Source organism: Palaemon carinicauda, chromosome 15 (genome assembly GCF_036898095.1).
Source record: "Palaemon carinicauda isolate YSFRI2023 chromosome 15, ASM3689809v2, whole genome shotgun sequence".
Classification (NCBI taxonomy): Eukaryota; Metazoa; Arthropoda; class Malacostraca; order Decapoda; family Palaemonidae; genus Palaemon; species Palaemon carinicauda.
This window is the reverse complement of record NC_090739.1, coordinates 28,448,391-28,470,167: the sequence shown is the minus strand read 5'-3', so window position 1 is coordinate 28,470,167 and position 21,777 is coordinate 28,448,391. Positions and strand designations below refer to the sequence as shown.

At 42.6% G+C, this 21,777-nt stretch overlaps 2 protein-coding genes across 5 annotated transcripts in view; one reads left to right on the top strand and one right to left on the bottom strand.

Annotated features, from left to right (window-relative positions):
* Positions 1–13,185, top strand: part of LOC137654535 (BTB/POZ domain-containing protein 18-like) — a 284,914-nt gene extending 271,729 nt beyond the window's left edge. For all 4 annotated transcript variants that reach the window (XM_068388247.1, XM_068388249.1, XM_068388246.1 and 1 more), the window contains one exon: positions 12,962–13,185. The gene's annotated coding sequence lies outside the window, so the exon portion shown is untranslated. The remainder of the gene's footprint in view (positions 1–12,961) is intronic.
* Positions 13,186–20,075: 6,890 nt separating this feature from the next.
* The window catches only part of LOC137654533 (pre-mRNA-splicing factor ISY1 homolog), a 135,936-nt gene continuing 134,234 nt past the window's right edge, over positions 20,076–21,777 (bottom strand). The window contains exon 7 of the mRNA XM_068388244.1: positions 20,076–20,332. Within this exon, the coding sequence (XP_068244345.1) occupies positions 20,189–20,332 (144 nt within the window). The 3' untranslated portion in view covers positions 20,076–20,188. The remainder of the gene's footprint in view (positions 20,333–21,777) is intronic.

Genomic DNA, 21,777 nt, shown 5'->3' with positions numbered 1-21,777 from the left:
TGTGTTTCTGTGTTTTGAAGATGTCAGACGTTTTGGAGATCCCTACTCCCAAGTTAAGTATTGTAATTATCTGTTTTGATAATCCTAGGTAGCGACACGTTAAATTAATAATATTGTTAATTTTAGCCTCAGCGGCTTTGTGTGATGCCTTCCCTTACGGGCATAGTTGGCAGCCATTTTGGTGTCGCTACTCCCGATCTCTTTGTTGTTTACGACTTTCAATTATTTCCTCATACTAATTGTAGTCTCATTTAGCTCCAGACATCTTATACAGTGTTTTAGCATGGTTATTGAAGTTTATGAACGGTGGCTTATTTGGGCCAACAGCGTCGAGGAATGCCGCAAGGCGACGGACAAAGTAATAAAGTTTCTGGAACACTTAGGGTTCCAAATAAATTTCAAAAAGTCCCACTTGGTTCCGGCATCATGCTTCCAGTGGTTAGGTGTACAATGGAACCTGACCACACACAAACTGTCGATTACACCAAAAAAGAGGAAAGAGATAGCAAAGAACATGAAAAACTTTCTCAAGGACAAACTAACATCCCGGAGAAACCAAGAAAGGATCTAAGGCTCACTCCAGTTTGCTTCGGTAACAGACACACTACTGAAAGCCAAATTAAAGGACATCAATCGAGTTTGGCGATCCAGAGAAAACAGCAAAAATCGAGACAAAATTTCTCGGATTCCATCTATCCTAAGGAAAAGACTTTAGCCATGGACGAAAGTAAAAAACTTGGCAAAATCAGTACCTCTTCATTTCCCACCGCCGGCATTAGTAATCCATACGGATGCCTCCCTAAGCGGTTGGGGAGGTTACTCCCAATTCGAAAAGGTCCAAGGTTTGTGGTCAGTGACATTTCGTCAACTACACATCAATATCCTAGAGGCCATGGCAGTGCTCTTGACTCTAAAAAGGCTCTCCCCGTCAAAGAAACAACATATCAGATTAATACTAGACAGCGCGGTGATAGTCCACTGCATCAACAGGGGAGGTTCCAAATCAAGTCACATAAATCATGTGATGATTGCAATCTTTTCATTGGCAACAAAGAACCATTGGCACTTGTCAGCTGTTCACCTGGCGGGCGTAAGGAACGTAGTCGCCGATGCACTTTCAAGAACAACTCCGCTGGAGTCGGAATGGTCCTTGGACCAAGAGTCATTCAATTGGATTTGCCAAAAAGTTCCGGATCTCCAAGTAGATCTATTCGCCACGGAATCCAACCACAAACTACAATGTTATGTAGCCCCCAACCTGGACTCTCTGGCCTATGCCACAGACATGGCGCCATGTCCATAGATTGGAACAACAGGCGGAGGATTTACCTGTTTACTCCTATAAATATGCTGATGAAAGTCCTAGACAGGCTCAGGACTTTCAAAGGACAGATTGCCCTAGTGGCTCCCAATTGGCCAAAAAGCAACTGGTTTCCTCTCTTGGTGGAACAGAGACTCTGCCCTTGGCGGATTCCCAACCCAAAGTTAACACAAACAGTACAAACTCGCAGTGTGTCAGCTTCCTCAAGAATTCAGAGTGCCCTAACTTTATGGACTTCCTGAAATTTGCCTGAAATTTGCAGCACAAAAGGATGCTGATATTGACCCTCTTAACACATTGTTCCTAGAGTCGGACAAAAGAGAATCCACACTTCGGCAATATGATTCTGCTGTAAGGAATTTTAGCAACATTTTTGAAAGACTCAGATGTTCAGACAATGACTGCCAATCTGGCAGTTACCTTTTTCAGAACTTTGTTTGAAGGGGGACTAGTCACTAATACTATTACCACAATTAAGTCCGCTTTAAAGAAAATATTTCAGTTAGGATTCAATATTAATCTTACAAATTCGTATTTTTCATCTATCCCCAAAGCTTGTGCTAGACTAAAACCAGCAACTTGTCCTCACACGGTTTCCTGGTTTTTGAATGATGTCCTTAAATTAGCTTCTGATACTGATAATGACTCATGCACTTATATAAAGCTTCTTAGAAAGACGTTATTTTTTATATAAGTTTAGCTTCAGGAGCCAGAATATCTGAACTCTCGGCATTATCTAGAGTCAGATCACATTGACTTTCTTCTGGTGAAATATTACTCTCTACAGATAGACGATTCTTAGCAAAGAATGAGGACCCACAGAATAGATGGACCCCGTGGAAGATTGTCCCACTTCCACAGGATCTATCCCTGTGCCCAGTTAACACTCTGAAAGCCTATTTGAATAGAACTCCTAATACGTCTTCAGGCCCTTTGTTTATTAGAGAACATGGAGGAACCATTTCCCTAAAAGGAATCAGACAACAGATTCTTTGTTTTATTAAACAAGCCAACCCGGCTTCAGTCCCACATGCCCATGATATCCCAGCAGTAGCAACATCAGTCAATTATTTTCAGCACATGAATTTTGAAGGATTAAAAAGATATGCAGGCTGGAAATCACCAGCAGTATTCAAACGCGACTATTTAAAATCCTTGGAAGCCCTAAAATTTGCAACAGTGGCAGCAGGGAACGTGGTTCCTCCGGATATAACAGAACCATTATAACAAGGTCCTATCTTCATATCTTTTTTCCTTTTAGTGCCTTGTCTCCATATAAGGAGCGGGGCGACACCTCCCTTGCCTATTCTCCCTACCTTACCCTTGACATTCATTTGGATTGCACCTTACCCCATGGTTATGGTGTTTATATACTACTAATGTCTTTTTTGTTATAGTTAGACATCTCATGTTCTTTGCTTATTTCCCTATTTTTACCAATACATTTTGGGTCTCTGACTCGGTATTGTACTTTAAGAGATTGGTATATTAAGGTTTATTATTAAAACACTCCTAATTAAATTATTCTATTTTATTTCAGTTCCTTACCTTTATGTGTATTTCCAAGCTTAGGGGGACCAATTCTCTGTTACTATTTCACGGAGTGACACAGGTCGAGCCCAGAAAAGGGATCATGAAGAATGAAAAATCTATTTCTGGGCGAGGGACCTATGTCGCCCAGTGAACCCACCCCCTCTTTTTCCTCACCCTAGGCTGGTCTAAGCCTGGGGTGCTAGTAGGAATGAGGGAAGAAGCGTGGGTAGTGGTAGGGGTGTGGGGGGGGGGGGTGTAGTCGTAGTAGCGGGCAGTAGTCGGATGTAGAACGGCACCTCGTAGTATCGGGGGATATTGAGGAGGTATAGGACTAATTGGTAAGGGACCTCTGGTAGTGGTTCTAACATGCCCCAGTTACTATACCGACACTCTACTAGAGTGAGCGAGGTGGCATTCCATGGAACTCTTTTCTCTGGTATATTTAGCAGTATTTATACCTTAGAAATGGTGCTATAAGGAGCATTTCACTGGGTGACACAGGTCCCTCGCCCAGAAATAGATTTTTCCTTCGTCAAAATCCCTTTTTTAGAATATTATATTGTTAATTTTTTATCATCGTATATTTATTTCCCTATTTCCTTTCCTCACTGGGCTATTTTTTTCCTGTTGGAGTCCTTGGGCTTATAGCACCGTGCTTTTCCAACTAGGGTTGTAGCTTAACTAGTAATAATAAACGGATTTTGATCAAAGTGAAAAATTTATTTTTGGGTGAGAGGGCTATGTCATCCTGATGGAAGGGTTCTTATAGGTAGCCCTCTAAGGGATATTTGCTAGAGTCATACTCCCAGAGAATTAAATCAAAGGTCTCCAGGATTCTAACTCCTGGCACGATTATTATTATTATTATTATTTGCTAAGCTACAACCCTAGTTGGAAAAGCAGAATGCTATAAGCCCAGGGGCCCCAACAGGGAAAATAGCTCAGTGAGGAAGGGAAGAGGAAAATTAGAAAAATTCTAAGAACAATTACATTAAAATAAATATTCCCTAAATAAACTATAAAAACTTTAACAAAACCGGAGAAAGAGAAATTAGATAGAATAACGTGCCCGAGTGTACCCTCAAGCAAGAGAACTCCAATCCAAGACAGTGGAAGGCCATGGTACAGAGGCTATGGCACTACCCAAGACTAGAGAACAATGGTTTGATTTTGGAGTGTCCTTCTCCTAGAAGAGCTGCTTACCACAGCTAAAGAGTCTCTTCTACCCTTACAAGGAGGAAAGTGGCCACTGAACAATTACAGTGCAGTAAGAAGAATTGTTTGGTAATCTCAGTGTTGTCAGGTGTATGAGGACAGAGGAGAATATGTAAAGAATCGGCCAGACTATTCGGTGTATGTGTAGGCAAATCGAAAATGAACCGTAACCAGAGAGAAGGATCCAATGTAATACCGTCTGGCCAGTCAAAGACCCCATAACTCTCTAGCGGTAGTATCTCAACGGGTGGCTGGTGCCCTGGCCAACCTACTACCTATCCAATAAAGGATATCGCATAATATCAGGGGACGTATTCTAGATACGACACATGGCAATCTTCGCCCCGAATAGATTCAACGCTTCGATGTAAGGGGAAGAGTGGCAAAAGAAGGGGGTGCCGTTCCAAGTACCCAGTGGACCTCCTTCCCTACTACTACCGTGACGCCATTCCTATTCTTGCCGTTAAGTGGAAATGGCCATAGATAAAGTGATTTTGGGAGGGGTCAGCAAAAGGGTAGGTCCATCAGGACAACATAGCCCCCTCACCCAAAAATAGATTTTTCACTTTGATAAAAATCCGTTTTTGGGGCTCAGGCCATGTTGTCCTGATGGAAGTATACTAGAGAATTGTCTTGAAATTACTATTAGCTGTGGGTTTGTGTATGTGCCTTCCACCTTGAGTAGATTTCCTTATCTGGTCTACTAGACCTATATGTGAAATTCCGGAGATCTGTCATTTCCACTGAACCGGGAGCTGGTTTAGTGCCTCCATCCTCCAGCAGGGAAAATGTCGATATCAACAATAACGATTCAAGGTTTGTATTTCCGTTAGAACAAAAAGGAAAAACTTTGAAGCCTATCTTTTTTACTTACCTTGAGAATGTAAGTTTAATTCCTCCAGAAATTATTTTTGTGATTTCAAAGATAGAAGCCCTATACAGGGGTTTAGTGAAACTCTAGTGTACTTTATTAGCTGATAACTGAGGGAGCAGTAATAAGACGCGAATACGTTTAAGTATTTCATTATGCAACTAATTTATCAAATGTAGTTAGTGTACAACAAAGTATGAATCTGATCCAGCATTACAACACATCAAAACACATATTTTCACGTGTAGAAAAAATATATAAATACATTATCGGAATAACGCCACTCAATGGAGATGTGAAACCAAATCTATCTGACATGGTCAGATGTTCGGAAATGCATAAAAACTGTGACGCAAACGTTCACTCGGCCCTAGTGTATTGATCAGATATGCACCTACATAGGACACTATGTCAATCATAGCTGTGATCTGCACTAGAGGGTAGGTATACCCATGCACCCGATGTACTATAAAGTCCCAAAACAGTCCACTGTTCATCGCAGCACTAGACGACGGGTTTAATGACACTACCCACCGCCACCACAAAGTGTTTTATTTCATGTACTTGCTTCGCGTAATGTTTGTAGACGACCCTGGATGATCTCCACCCAGTGTATGAACGGAGTCTTTCAAAGTGCATATGTTGAAAGAAGTTCAACGAAGAAGCAACTTTCCTCGGATCATGACCTGCGGGTGTACTGTCAGGATCCGCTCTGCAAATAAATTAGGTGAGCTTCGCTCTCAGTTGTCTTAAAGATAGGTTTGATCCTGAAGTTTCTCCTCTGAAGAGCTGTCCTCCCTTGAAGTTTAAAGTTCTTTGAAGATAAACCTTAAGACACTACTGGGCACAGAGAGGCATCTTCCTTCAATGGGCAGATTCTCCAAGGACCCCCACCTCTTGGTGGGTAGCTCGTTCTTGGCAAGAAAGGCAGGATCAGGAAAAAGGTTCAGTTCTCCTGAGTCTAGGAACTGAATATGGCCTTCGTTTCTGGATAAGGCCACTATTTCACTAACTCTAGCCCCTGAGGCTATTGCGCACAGAAAAATTACTTTCTGTGTTAAATCCTTCAAAGTACAATCCTCATCGTCTAGGTTCGAAGCATAGTGCAAGACTTTGTCGAAAGGCCACGTGATGGGCTTTGGTGGGGCTGCTGACTTGAGTCTAGCGCATGCTTTCGGGATCTTATTAAAGATTTCACCTGAGAAGTCCACTTCAAAAGCTTACAGAAGTGGTCTAGCCAGGGCCGACTTACAAGAAGTAATTGTAGTAGAGGCCAGGCCTTGTTTGTGGAGGTGTATAAAGAATGGAAGACAGAAATCTATTGATATCTCTGTCAGTTTCCTTGCTTTCACAAAGGACACCCATTTCTTCCATGACGATTCGTATTGCCTCCTAGTCAAACTTGACTTGTACTCCTCGATGAAGTCAACTTTATTCTTTGAGATTCCAAACTTTTTGTTTGCTGCTAAGGCTTAATCATGAGATGTAGGTTGTTGGTTCACGAGGATGAAGCGTAGACAGTCGACTTCTGGACCAGTTGAGATAGTACTGGATTCGGCAAAGGAAACAGATTCAGTTTCAACTCTAGGACTAGAGGGAACCAATTGCTTTTGGGCCACTTGGGGGCTACTACTGCAGCTGTCCCTCTGAAGGATCTTAGCTTGTCGAGGACTCTTAGCAGGAGATTGGTTGGTGGAAACAGGTAAATGCGATTCCACCTGTTCCAGTCGAGGGACATGGCATCCATAGCTTCTGCTTGAGGGTCCATGTAAGGGGCTACGTAACGAGATAGTTTCTTGTTGTCTCTCGTTGCAAAGAGGTCTATCTGCAGTTCTGGGACTTTTTCCGAGATGAAGGAGAGAGTCTGCGTCTAGGGACCATTCTGTTTCTATGGGCTTTCGCCTGGATAGAGCGTCCGCCGTCACATTGCGGAACCCTTGTAGGTGAACTGCTGATAGGTGTCATCCCTTCCTCCTTGCCAGGTAGAGGATGGCTAGCATCACATGGTTGATGTGGGGTGATCGCGAGCCTTGTCGATTTAGACACTTTACTATCACCTCGTTGTCCAGGACCAATCTGATGTGGATTGATCTGCGAGGGGATAGTCTCTTCAACGTCAGGAATACTGCCATAGCTTCCAAAATGTTGACATGAAATGTTTTGAACTGGTGCGACCAATTCCCTTACACTTTTTTGTTTTGTGAATGACCTCCCCATCCTTTCAAGGAGGCATCCGTGTGTTCACCACTGATGGTTGCGGTGGTTGCAGGGGAATTGTTCGTGCTAGGCTCTTGGCTGTTGACCACGGCCTTAATTGCGTGTGCAACAAGGCCGGGGTCAACCTTGGTTGATCTCTTCGAGCATTTGATGCGTATTTCCTCCATACTCCTGACGCATCTTTCAAACGTGCCTTTAGCACAGGGTCTGTCACTGCTGCAAACTGGAGAGAGCCCAATACTCTTTTCTGTTGGCGTCTTGAAATCCTCTTGTGACGGATTAGTCTCTTGACAGATCCCGCTGTTTCTCTCCTCTTCTTGGATGGAATGGAGAGGTGGTGTGACTTTAAGTTCCATTGCATTCCTAGCCACTGGAACTGTTGAGCTGGAGTGAGACGAGACTTCTTGCGGTTGATCTTGAAGCCCAGGTGTTCCAAAAACTGTATCACTCTGTTGGCTGCTTGCAGACAAGTAGTCTTGGATGCTGCTCATACCAACCAGTCGTCTAGATATGCTACAACTTTAACTCCTTCGGTGCATAGCTGTTGGACGATTGTGTCTGCTAGCTTCGTGAATATCCTTGGGGCTGTGTTCAGTCCGAAGGGCATTGCTCTGAAGACAAACTTCTTCTGTAGTTTGAATCCTAGGTAGGAGGAGAAAAGGCGGCTCATCGGGAGATGCCAGTAAGCATCTACTAGGTCTATTGAGACCCTGTAAGCCCCTTTTGGCAGAAGGGTCCTTATGTGTTGCAAAGTAAGCATCCGGAACTTGTTGTTCTCGATGAACTTGTTGAGTGGAGACAAGTCTAGAATGACTCTGAGTTTGAGTGGGGACAAGTCTAGAATGACTCTGAGTTTGTCTGAGTCTTTCTTGGGAACACAAAACAGCCTTCCCTGGAACTTGATGGACTTTGCTTTCTTTATCACCTTCTTGTTCAAGAGTTCTGAGGTATATTCTTCCAACAAGGGGGTGCAGTGTTGGAAGAATTCTGTAAAGCGGGGTGGAGTTCTGCTCCATTTCCGCCCGAGTCCATTCGTGATTAGGCTGTGGGCCCAGGGATTGAAGGTCCAGCGATCATGAAAGTGATGTAGTCTGGCCCCTACCTGGAACCCCTCATTGCTTGGGGGATCCTGCGGATTTATTTCCGCGACCACGTCCTCCTCGGCCCTGAGAGAACTTACCTGGAGAACTTCTCTTAGGACCTTTTCCTTTCTGACTGGGGCGAAAGGAAGTCGACTGCCTCTCAAAGGTAGGGTTAAATACTGGTGACTGGGCTACCAGTTGTTGAGAGACCATCTGGAAAGTGGTCTGAGGCCTCGTGGTCATAGTCATGGCGGGGAGAGCTGTGCAGGTCTTCGTGGTCTCTTTGCCCTTTTGTTCTTGGGCAGGGGACCTCCTTCCGAGGAAGATTTCCTCTTTGAGGACATCCCCCACTTTTGGAGAAGGTTCCTGTTCTCCGTGGTTGCTCTCGCAATGACCTCTTGGACCAGTTCCTGTGGGAAAAGGTCTTTACCCCAGATACTTGAGGTAATCAGATTCCTTGGTTCGTGTCTGATGGTTGCTGAAGCCAAGACGAACTCTCTACAAGCTCTCCTCGCTCTGAGGAAAGAGTATCCTTCTTTCACAAGGGTACCCATGTGAGATTTAGCCAGGAAGAGGAACATTTCTGGGGCATTATGTTGACCTGCACTCATTTCCAGACAGTTCTGATGAGAGAGGGAACCCGCAAGTCTCTCCTTCGACTCCTGTTCCTTCCTCAGAAGATGGTCTGGCCACTTTGGAAGGTTCTCATTGAACTGTTGTCCTGCTATCTCTGGGTGTACCTTAGAGACAGAGACGGTTAGGTGGACATCCTTCCACTTCTCCTAGCAGGTAGGCAGTGCTAGAGAGAACGGCTTGCATTCCTCTACGGTCGGACATGGTTTTTCCTCCTCGACTGCCTTGACGGCAAAGTCTAGTGCTTTCTCTGTAAAGGGGAAAGAGATGGAGGAAGGAGCAAGAAAGGTGGGGTGCTTCTTGCTCAGTGCTGAGACTTTTGGAGTTGGTATATCCGGATCCCTTCAAGGCCTTCAGGAGGATGGCTTGCGCCGTCTCGTGTTCAAACACGATGACCTCTTTGGGGACCGTTTCTTCTTGGGTCGCATTCTCGTACCACAGTCTCACATAGCAATCTGGATAGGGCGAAAAGTTAGGCCAGAACTCAAGGTCTTCAATTTGCTTGGCTCCCAACTTCTCGGAAACGAACAGTTTACCATTCATCATTGGCATATGAGGGATTGGTTTTGGAGCAATGAGGGAGATTAGACTCTCTAAGAGGCTTTCTAGAGGTGCCCTTGGTGGTTCCGAAGCAGTCCATCTTCTCCTGCAACAACCTTTGCTGCTGCTTAATCAATTCCCGCATCCTCTCCTGTTCCCGGTGGAACGACTCCATCATTCGTTGAAGAGATGTCAGAATCTCTTCGCTTGCGTTAACCTGGTTAACAGGTTGTGGAGTTGGGGCCGAAGACGTTGACGGCAGAGGTTGGTATGCCGTCACGTCAAAGCGAGGGTCGTCTGTTGCCATTGACAACGATCCTTCTTCCTCCAGTCGGGGAGGGTCCACGTTTTCTTCAGGGCCACCTTGCAGTAGGTCCTGTTCGGTGTCGGTGGACACTTCTGACATCCTCTCTTGGTGGATGTCCATGCCTTCTAGTGCCTTGTTAATGTTAACCCTTTTACCCCCAGGCTATTTGGAAATTTCCAACCCTTAACCCCTAAGGGGTTATTTTTTTCCCAGCACATTTTGCAGTATATTTTTCTTTAATTGCTCTAACAGCCTTAATTTTTGTCATAGAGAGGTCAGGTTGGTCTCATTCTCTTGGAAAATGCCTGAATTTTCTCAAAAAATTATCAAAAATATGAAAAAAAAAAAATTTTATAGCATTTTTTTGCAAGGACATACCGGTACGTCCATGGGGGTAAAGGGATGGCTTTTGTGAAACGTACCAGTACGTCCTTTGGGGTAAAAGGGTTAAGAGTCAATCTTCAGTTGTATGAAGGGGGACCGGAGCTGTTCCTGGGACACCACCGCACTCAGCAGAGCCTTGGGGAACAGTAGGCACCTCATGGAGTCATTGGGCAAGTATGGTCCTGGAGAGTTCTTTTGGAACCCTCTTACCCATTTGCGAAGGGTGTCCCTTGCTGTATCCCTAGTTTCTAGGGTAACTAGGGGGGGAGGGGGGTTCACCGAAGCCGTTGGCCAGCATGGTTGAGCAGGTGGGGCAACCTTTCGGGTCCCAATACTTTAGGACTCCTATGACGACACCGCAGGGGGCATGAGTCCTACACATCGTGTGACCACAGAAGTCTTTCCCTTTGTGGTTACAGAACATCGATCCGCACTTCTCCATAGGGTCATCCTGTAAAGGAAAAATACTAATGAGTATTTTTGTTTTTTATATCAGTGATATAAAAGCATACAGTTTTTAATAACAATAGTAATCACTAGTTGTTTATGGTAGCTTAGAATAGTAAGCTTGAAAGGAAATAGAAAAGACACATAACTGTATTTCCTCTCCCAGGCCATTGCTGAGACCGTCAGTAATAATATTCAGTTTCCCTGATAGGGAGGATACAAGGTAGAGAAACTCTAGGAACTAGAGTTAGAGTTAGTAAACAGCTTATACTAACATTATCCACCTGTAGTATATATTAATACTGATTGGATATTTTAAGTCCCTGATGATCAAGAAAAACCATCTGGGTGTTGAGGGAATATTCAACCTCAACAGAATATCGTGGTCCCAACAATCGTCTGTGATAGGAAACAGTATGTTAGAAAACATGTGTACTACTGTATAGTTGTATACAGTAGTTTGGCAGCAGACACTGCCGGTGTTAGGTTGGTACCTGACGGTGCTAACTGATAAGGAGAGAGATAGATTAAGGAAAGAGAGTTTCCAACTATTATGAATGAACATGACAGCTGGAAGTGTAGGAGGACTATAAGACCGCCTACTGTCTCCTTACCAGAATGAAAGTTCCAATGGAAGGGGATAGAATCTATCAGATTCTGGCTCCCACCCATCCACAAAAGGCCTGTCGCCGGCAATGAATGTGGATGGCAGCTCAAGAGAGAGCTGAGGACTTTCCAAAGTATGTTAGGTTTTCCACCGGAAGCCGTCTCAATCTTCCCCCAATTTTATTACCTTCCTGTGAAGGAAGGGAGTTAGGGGGAAGGTGGAAAAGACGGCTGAACTAACTGCCGCCGGCAGGGTACCAGCTGGTAACGCATTCATCCTAGCAAGCTGGGATGATTATCAGGATACTGGTGAAAGAATCTTGTGACGGCATGACGTCACTAAAGGACAGAGGGGGGGAAGGGGTTGAGGGTCTTATAGTTCATTGATATCAGAGGTGACGGCAGGTATGCCGCCTTCCTCAAACAATGAACTGGGGAAGCATAGCTTCCTGTGCTGACGACATTGTCGATGGGAAGACAAGGGCACCCTGAGTATGTCACTATCTGAATCAAAGCCGGGGGCAGTAAGAGTGACAGTGGCTGCCGCCTATAACGGCGGCGACACTCGGGGAGGTAAGAAGGGTTTAGCCTCTTCTCTCTGAGAGAGAATAATTATCGTAACTTGTCTATAGATTCTAGAGAATGTAACATCTCATATGAATCGAGAAGGAACGATAAGGGTGAGGCTAAACAGGGGGAATTACTTTACTAACGTATATGAACAAGAGTAGTCTTGCTCTGGTAGGAGCCCCAGCCAAGCTAATCGGTACCACCGGGGTTCCCGCCCATATACGATAAGTAAAGTCACATAATAGAAAAAGGAATAATTTCCATGTACGCAATATCACAGCTTGTATAATTTGCCTAACTAGCTAATATTATAGCTTTAAAACCGGGAAGTGTCGCCCTACTAGCTAAATAATATGCGAATGTAACGGGCAACAGCAGTCGTAAAATGGCTGTCTCCTGGTCTCGGAAACACTCGCCCAAACACACTTAAATTATTGGAATTTAACTGTGAAAAGGGAGACTAAATTTACACATAGAAAAGATTAATACTCAACTTTCCAGATGACGAAGATGCTCGAGATTTCATGTTGAAATTCCAAAAAACTAGTATATAAACACCGGGCAAAAGGGGAGCACAACACTCTTAGAAGACTACTAGAATAGGAATGGCGTCACGGTAGTAGTAGTAGGGAAAGAGGTCCACTGGGTACCTAGAATGGTACCCCTTTCTTTTGCCACTCTTCCCCCCTCACATCGAAGCGTTAAATCTATTCGGAGTGAAGATCACCATGAGTCGAATCTAGAATACGTCCCGATATTATGCGATATCCTTTATTGGATACTCGCGCCAGGAGTTAGAATACTGGAGACCTTTGGTTTAATTCTCTGGGAGTATCACTGGTGCAAATATCCCTTAGAAGGCTACCTATAGGAACCCTTCAATCAGGACGACATGGCCTGAGCCCAAAAATAATGATAGTAATATGAATAACCCTATCATCAACCTGAAACCATTTGGTAATTTTGGTATCAACACTTGCTGTATAGTAACAACAGAGTATCTCTTTTGTTGATGTATATTGTCACATCCTATCTTTATTTCAAGTATTCTGCTGACAATATAGAAGGAAATACCAGTGACGAAGAAGGTCCAGCAACACCAAAAATGAAACATGCGGGGCAACTGTGCAAAATTAGTTCTAATTTTTTTTAACTGCAAATTTTTTTCTTTAATGTTGATTACTAATCATATAATGATCAAAATATTTTCAACTTAGCTTTGCTTCTCATTTCAGATTTTGAGTTTGACAGTTACATCACATCGATTGCAGCAGTATAGGAAGGAGTGGGGAAAAAAATGAAGAATTCAAGCCATAACTGCAAGAATGTGAAAACTCTTAGAAGAAAAGTGTCATTTAAGCAATCTTGTGATGACTGGCAAGCTTACAGTGCTTAAGAAACTTAGCAAAGGCAAAAAATATTGTTCATTATTGAAAGGATTAAAAGTTATAGACAGCCATCGGTGAGTTCCTTTCTAGAAAAACCCTAAACTAGTGAACAATGCCACATTTCAAAAAGTGAAGTTAACCTATTTGCATTTTTAGGAGAGCATAATATTGCTTTTAATGCAATGCAACATCAGATTTATTCATATATTTTCCAATTAAAAAATTGACTCATATGCATCTTAAAAAAACCCAGAGCCACTGGTATACAGTGGAACCTCTACATACGATTGTCTTTACATACGATTGTTCCAACATCCGAAGTAAAATTCCATCAAGTTTTTGTCTCGACACCCAAAGTAATGTTCCAACATCTGATGTAGATCTTGTTTACTCCGGTAGATGGCAGCACGTAAGAGGGACGCCACCGGAGCGTCGAGTGCTCTGTTCTCTGTTCTTGTGTGTATCGTGTGGTTGTCCTCTGTTTGGTCTGTTATTAACAGTGCTTATTTTCTTCCTTTTCTCACAATTCCTTCTTTATTTTACCTATAATCATGGTGCAAGCTAAGTTTCAGTACAGGTAGTGGTGAGAAAAGGAAGAAGGCAATTCTTTCATTAGAACTAAACAATATGGCCGGAATAGGCCTATGATCTCGACGATCATCAAGCAGAAGGCAGCCATTAAAGCAGATAAACCATCGAAGGGGATCACCATTATTACAAGACATCGTAGCAATACCCTGGAAGAGATAGAATGCCTTTTGTTGATAGGGATAAAGGACAAAGAGATTGTTGGCAATGATCATTTGTGAGAAGGGCCAGCATGATGAACAGAAAGAAAGAAAAAAGTGAAGCAAAGAAAACCAAGATAGCATTAACAAGCTCTCTTAAAAGAGTCCTCTCTCATTTTCTGTTTCTCTCTAAACATAGCATTAACATGTTCTTTAAATAAAATTCTCTCTCTCTCTCTCTCTCTCTCTCTCTCTCTCTCTCTCTCTCTCTCTCTCTCTCTCTCTCTCTCTTCTTCACTGTTATAGTGTTAGAGACGTCTATTATTTTTTTCCTGAGAGAGAGAGAGAGAGAGATTAAACAAAAATGTGTTTAGAGTACATATGATTTTTAACAGTGTCGACGAGTTGAAAGACAATTAAATGTAACTAAGAAAGTAATAACAGCGAATCTGAATTCCTTTATTAACTAAAACAAATATTGATAAAAACACTCGTGTGCGTATGCACAAACACACACACACAGGTGTAGGTACCAGTAAGAGACAGACGGTCGGGGAGGAGGTAGAGATGGTGACTGCAATAACATACCGTAACTCGTCACTAAAAGTGATGAAAATTAAAAATCAAAAGAAAAAAAAAATGTAAAAAAATATGAAATATAAAATAAAAAAAATATATAAGCTAAGTTAGATTAAAGTTTCCGTAGTGTAAGTTATGGTACGTTATCGCAGTCACCATCTCTACCTCTTCGCCGATCGTGTCTCCTCCAGCATAGGAATTCCAACACCCGTGTGTGTGTGTTTGTGCATAGCACACAAGTGTGTTTGTATCATATTTGTTTTAGTTAATAAAGGAATTCAGATTCGTTGATACTGTATTGCTTTTTTAGTTACATTTAATTGCCTTTCAACTCGTTGACGCTGTTAAAAATCATATGTACACAACACATTTTTGTTTAATCAAAATCAATCAATCAATCTCTCTCTCTCTCTCTCTCTCTCTCTCTCTCTCTCTCTCATTTATTATTTCTTTAAATTTATCTTTTTTTTTCCTCCTTCTTTCATATTATGCAATAATGTTATTGTTATGCGTAATTATATGTAGTAATTTATTAAGTTATTATTGTAGGTTTTTGGGCTGTGGAACAAATTATACAAATTACAGTGTATTCTTATGGGAATATTTGCTCCAACATATGATTGTTTTAACATACGAAGCAGTTTCTGGAACGAATTAAGATCGTGTATAGAGGTTCCACTGTATCTCTCTCTCTCTCTCTCTCTCTCTCTCTCATAAATTGAGGTAAATATAACAAAATATGAGGTGTATGATAATTTCCTTGAAATATAATAATTTTGGAATCTTTCTGTGATTCTACAACATACAGGATAGTCAGAATTCTGCAAAGCAGTCCTCCATTTATCCACTGCTGCCTGATCGTGAGTCCTTGGCAAGTGACAAGGACCTCTGCATCAATGCATTCCGGTGTGCCAGTGTCACCTCTGAACAAACCTTTTTTTGAGAATTGGAATCCCCTTCTTTTCAAATCCCACTTGGCCCACTAATTTACTACCTGGTGTACCAAAACGGTCACTGCCTTTCCACTTCATAAAACAAGTCTCTTGTACTTCTCAAAAGAGGCATGCGTTAACAAACCCGTTGTCTTCCCAAAGTACGTCACAGCACCTGACCACTGGTTGAGTCACAAGAATGCTTGGAGGGTGTCCAAGGCAGAAGATTCCATGGCCAGCAGCTTAGAAAATGAAAAGGACACTCCTTCTGATCTCAGTCTTTCCAAGTTCGAACACCAACAGGTCAACCTGGAGAGGTGATGACACAGAAGACCTGGTACAGTGGAACCTCTACATCCGAACGTATCTACATCCGAAGTAAAATTCGAGCAAATTTTTTACTCTACACCCGAATTTTATTTCGACACACGAAGTACTGTAAGCAATTTTCGTCGTACCGGTTTTATCCGAATTTTTCGACACGCGAAGTACAATTCGAACACGTTCCTACTCTACACCCGAAGTAAACAATACTCGTACGCGTAGTCGATACTCATAGCGCCTGATGTGTTTTTTATTTCCGCCGATAGAAGGCAGCACTTCGACCTCGGAGGGACCCTCAATTAGCGCGGCTTGGGTCAGTCCTCTGTTCTCGTCGGCTTCTTGCGGTTGTGCCCTGTGCGTTCTGCTATTATTGTGCTGTTTTAATCGTGATTTTTTACGTGCATCCTTTTACGGTAAATTACGTAAAGTATGGGTCCTAAAAGGCTTAGTTTTGCAAGTGGTAGTGGTAGTGGTGAGAAAAGGAAGAAGGAAATGCTTTCTTTAGACGTAAAGCAGGAAATTATTGAAAAACATGAGCGTGGCGTCCGCGTGAGTGAACTTGCTAAACAATATGGCCGTAAGCCTCCTGGCTAGTACAGTGGTAACGTGTTTGCCTCGCATTAGCGTGGCAAGAGATCGATCCCCGCCCAGGGCCGTGAGTTTAAGCTGTTTACTGGGGAGGCTACTGCTGTGGTAGGGCACCACAGTGGGGGGTTGGGCTTGCCCGGCTGATGTTCTGGTGAGCATCTATTCTGATGGAACTGGAACTGAAACCAGACACTTTTAATATGTCGACGATCTCGACAATCCTGAAACAGAAGGAAGCTATTAAAGCAGTGAAACCTTCTAAGGGGGATCACCATTATTTCAAAACGCCGTAGCCCTATCATAGAAAAGATGGAACGACTTCTGCTAATCTGGATCGAGGACAGAGAGATTGTTGGCGACACCATCACCGAAACCATCATCTGCGAGAAGGCGCATGCCATCTTCACGGACTTGAAGGAGGAGAGCTCTGGGGGTGATGCTGGGGAGAGTTCAACCGAACCTTCCTCAGACGATTTCAAGGCATCTCGTGGCTGGTTTGAGAAATTTAAGAAACGGTCCGGGATTCATTCAGTTGTTCGCCACGGAGAGGCTGCTAGAGCAGACACAAAGGCTGCAGCTGACTTTGTCAAGAACTTTGAAAGGATCGTGCTGGAAGAAGGCTACGTAGACAGCAAGTGTTTAATTGTGATGAAACTGGGCTGTTTTGGAAGAAGATGCCCAGTCAAACCTACATCACCGCCGAAGAGAAGAAATTGCCTCGGCATAAGCCAATGAAGGATCGGTTGACTCTTGCCCTGTGCCAACGCTAGCGGGGACTTTAAAGTCAAGCCCTTACTGGTTTACCATTCGGAGAACCCTAGGGCCTTTAAGGCACACAACGTCGATAAGGACCAGCTTCATGTTTTCTGGCGATCCAACTCGAAGGCCTGGGTCACTAGGCAGTTCTTTGTGCAATGGGTTAACCAAGTTTTCGGCCCTTCTGTGAAGAAGTATCTTCATGAACAGAAATTGCCTTTAAAGTGCCTGCTATGCCTTGACAATGCACCCGCTCACCCCCCCGGACTTGAAGATGATATCTTCGATGAATTCAAGTTCATAAAGGTGCTGTATCTTCCACCGAATACCACCTCTATCTTCCAGCCCATGGACCAGCAAGTCATATCAAATTTCAAGAAGCTCTACACCAAGCCCCTCTTCAAGCAGTGCTTTAATGTCATGCAAAGCACAAACTTAACTTTGCATGAAATTTGGAAAAGCCACTTCAACATCGTGCACTGCTTGAAGATCATAGATTAGGCTTGGGTGGGATTAACTCGACGGACCCTCAATTCTGCCTGGAAGAAGCTGTGGCCTGATGCAGTTTCTCCCCGAGATTTCGAAGGTTTTGACCCCGAACCTGATCCCGTGGTGGGTGCAGCGGAAGACGTAGAGGGAATCGTCTCCCTTTGGCAAGTCCATGGGTCTGGAGGTCGACGCAGATGACGTCAAGGAACTCGTCGCCGAACATCACGATGAACTTACGACAGAGGAGCTCAAGGAACTCCATGCTATGTCTGAGCACATGAGTGATGACGAGGAAGGGATCGAGGAGGTAGAACATGTGTTAGGTTCGGCGCAAATAAAAGAGGTGTTAGGAAAATATCAAGACGTGGTCGACTTCATCGACAAATACCACCCAAAAAAATTGCAGGTTTGTCGTGTAGTTGCGCAGTTCGATGATGTTTGCCTAACTCACTTTCGAAACATTCTGAAAAGCCGTACCAAGCAACTATCTATCGATAGTTTCTTTAAAAAAACTACGAAGCGAACTCGTGATGAAGAGGATGGAAGTGATTCAAAGAAAACGGCAAAGAGTGAAGCGAAAGAAAGTGAAACAAAGAAAACGGCAAAGAGTGAAGCGAAAGAAATTCAATCAATTTTAAGTGTAAAGAGTGAAAGTGATTAAAATTAATCATCATAAAGAAAAAAAGAAAATGTAAAATAAAAATATAAAAAAAAAAAAAAATAAGCTAAGTTATGTTAAAGTTCACTTAGTGTAAGTTACAATAAGTTACGGTAGTGTACGTTTATCGTAGTTAACCTCTCTACCTCCTCGCCGCCCGTCCGTCTCCTCTCTGCGTAGCAAGACCAACAACACCTGCGCTGGAGTTTCTAAGGTAAAGTGACGCTAAAAACCCGTTTCTTATTTATCATTTTTTGATAATTCTTCTTTTTTACATGTCTATTATCTAATTTAGTGTGCATTATTCTCATGGAAAATTATGTGTAGTAGTTTATTAAGAAGTTATCATAGGTTTTTGGGCTCAACCACGGATTAATCCTATTTCAATGTATTCTTATGGGAAAATTCGTTTCAACATCCGAACATTTTCTACATCTGAAGTCGGTTGTGGAACGGATTAAATTCGTATGTAGAGGTACCACTGTACATAGAACCTTCAATGCCTCTAAAGTGCAGGAAGGGAAATTGTGTCAGACCGACTAAAATATTGAGTTCTTAGATCTACAGATCTGATCATTAACTTGATACCGGGCCAAACTAGCACCAAAGTGCTGATCAGTAACTGAGGTCGTACATGAAGCTGATACCATGGCTGCCAGACACCGTCATTTGTACTCCCGAATGAGTGCTAAAACTTCCACAAACAAACTGCGACATTTGGGCTAAGGTCAGGTACCTTCATAACAAGAGAATCCTAAGTGCCTTCATCACTTGCAAAAGTTGAAGGCATGAAAGTCTGCTTGGGAGATCTACTCCCCTACCCCAAAATACAAGATTTTGTCTTAAGGACAGAAACAACAGGAAAATCAGGGGCAAATGACTGACCAGGAAGCTCGTCAACAGTGAGCAAACAATCTCTGGCACTAATCAAACCAGAAACAGAAAAGGTATCAAGTACCCTTACCTCTGTTGATCGTGGTGGAGAGTAAGGCATGGTTCCATGCTCATTTACTCATAACCCTTCCTTAGGTTAAACAAACGTGTAGTCGATGGTCTGTATCGCTACGGGATAACTTCCATTACATGCTGTTTATGGCTGTCACTGGGGAACTCAAGACCCTGAATAATTTGTCATTATAGATCCAACTTTTCCCTGCTCGTGAAGCCAGAAGCTTCAGCAATTGGCAAACTCAATGGGGAGAACAAAGCGCTATATATAGTCTCTTCAGCATCATCATGAGCATTCCCAAGAGTGACACCAGAGAACTTAACCTGCCTTTTCCTAAAAAAAATATGGCTGCCACTGAATGGGAAGGCCACAATCTGCAAAAGAAGCATATGAATAATTACGAACAATCATGACCCTTACATGAAGCGCCGCGCAAGTGTGATTCTACCGCCATAAACTGATTGCCACATCTACCCTTAACCTGCATTTATAAAATTCGTGCTTTGCTTCCAAGATTAACACAAAACCAACAATCAACAATTCAAACTAAAAAGTGTAGGAAAAGATTAAACAGCCATTAACACTATGCAACACTATGTCTGTATTAATTGCAGCCAAAGGCAAAAATGTGACGCAAATGTTGTATTCATTGCAGTCGAAGAGAAAAATATGAAGTCTTTGACAGGAAAGTGGGTGGGGCTACTTGATCATGCTCACCAACTGTCATTAACTACCTCATTAGCAAATTCAGTGGCTATGCTAGCTCTGCTGAAGATATTCCCTATTCTAAAGGATGAAAGGTTTGTATGTGTAGGAACAAGTATACTTGCTAGATTTTAATGCAAATTTATTGTATTTTCTGATACGTTAATCTCGTCAATGTAATTTCCCAACCATTTAAGCAAAACGAGTCATTTCTGAAAGTTGATTTTCACAAGGAAAGGTAAGCTACATCATGGCTGTTTAAAATATTCAACACCAGCAAAGACTTAAAGCTTATTACAATACTGTTGAAAAAGTATAAAATTTATTTGTACATTAGAGAATTTCACTTGGTAAAATAATAAAATTTCACTCTCCAAGAAAGGTCTGTAGAAGTTCATTCTTCTTCCTTTCAACAAGTGCCGCTTCAATATCAGCCTGTGTTGGAATATTGGGTACATGAGCCATAAATCTCTGGACTTCTGAGCGTTCATCAGTCTCATCCAGCATAATCTGAAAATAATAAAAATTTTCCTCATTAAGTCCTAATTAGTTCATTATGAGAATAATAGATATGATACTGAACCATTTAAGTTGAAAAAATACACATAAAATGGGCACAAACCACCATCTCTAAGCCAGAAGAGGTTATTGACGGACTGAGCTGTATCTGTTGGCGAAATCTAATGAGTGGAAGTCACGAGGCTAACCTAAAATTTGTAGTCTTACATATTAAACATTAAAAAACACTAATTTGATCTTTCTTGTATAGAATAAACTTGCTGCATATCAATCTTGTCAGCTGTCCAAGAAAAGATCAAATTAGGAACAAGTGTTTTAGTTGATAAAATTGCAGAATTGAGTGTGTTCCAATTATAGTTCCTGACACAAAACAATTCTACAAATAACACTATGGCTTTTCAAATTTATGGCATTCAATTTCCTTTGAATTTCCTTAGCTTCACCAGCTTTCATCCGTATGTTGTTCTCAGCTTTACTAAAATAACAAATTTGGAAGTAATTTGTATTATTCCTAACATTCAAACCTTTAGCTATTTAGTAGGGATTATCCTTTCGGCAAAGCGGAAACTAGCCATAAGACTTAGCAAGGTAGCACTTCTCTACCGCTAGTTAGCAGTAGGGGGTAGGAGGGTAACCAGCCACCCCTCTCACACACACACCTGTGTGCTCTGATCACTTTTGATTGCAGGCAAGACTTATGGGGGACAGGTGAAGGCGGGACTATTTGATTAAACAGCTAAAGGTATGTACGTTAGGAAAAATACAAATTACTGTACTTCCTGTGGCCGTGGGGGCATATAAAAATTAGAATAGCGCCAACGTTATCCCTGCGTGTCATAAGAGGCGACTAAAAGGGACGGGACGAGGGGGCTGGGAACCCCTTCTCCTGTATCTACATCCTGTGAGACATCGACAAATAGATGGAGCTGGGGGGAGAGTGACTGCTCCCCGCACTCTAGTTTTGGGGTGTTTGAATGTGCGTGGATGTAGTACGATAGAGAGTAAAAGATGTGAAATTGGAAGTATGTTTAGGAATAGAAGGATGGATGTATTGGCCTTGTGTGAGACGAAGATAAAAGGAAAGGGTGAAGTGATGTTTGGTGAAATGTCTGGGATTGAAAGGGGAAGAGCAAGAGAGGGTGTGGCTTTATTGCTGAGTGAATGGATGACAGGTAAAGTAGTGGAATGGAAGGAGATATCATCTAGGTTAATGTGGGTAAGGGTTAGGTTGGGTAGGGAATGTTGGGCGTTTGTCAGTGAGTATGGGCCAGGTAGTGAGAAAAGTGAAGAAGAGCAGAATGAGTTCTGGAATGAATTAACTAGGTGTGTAGAAGGACTGGGTAGAAGGAATTATGTAGTTGTCATGGGTGACTTGAATGCTAGAGTGGGCGCTGGAGAGGTAGAAGGTGTCATTGGGAAGTATGGCGTACCAGGTG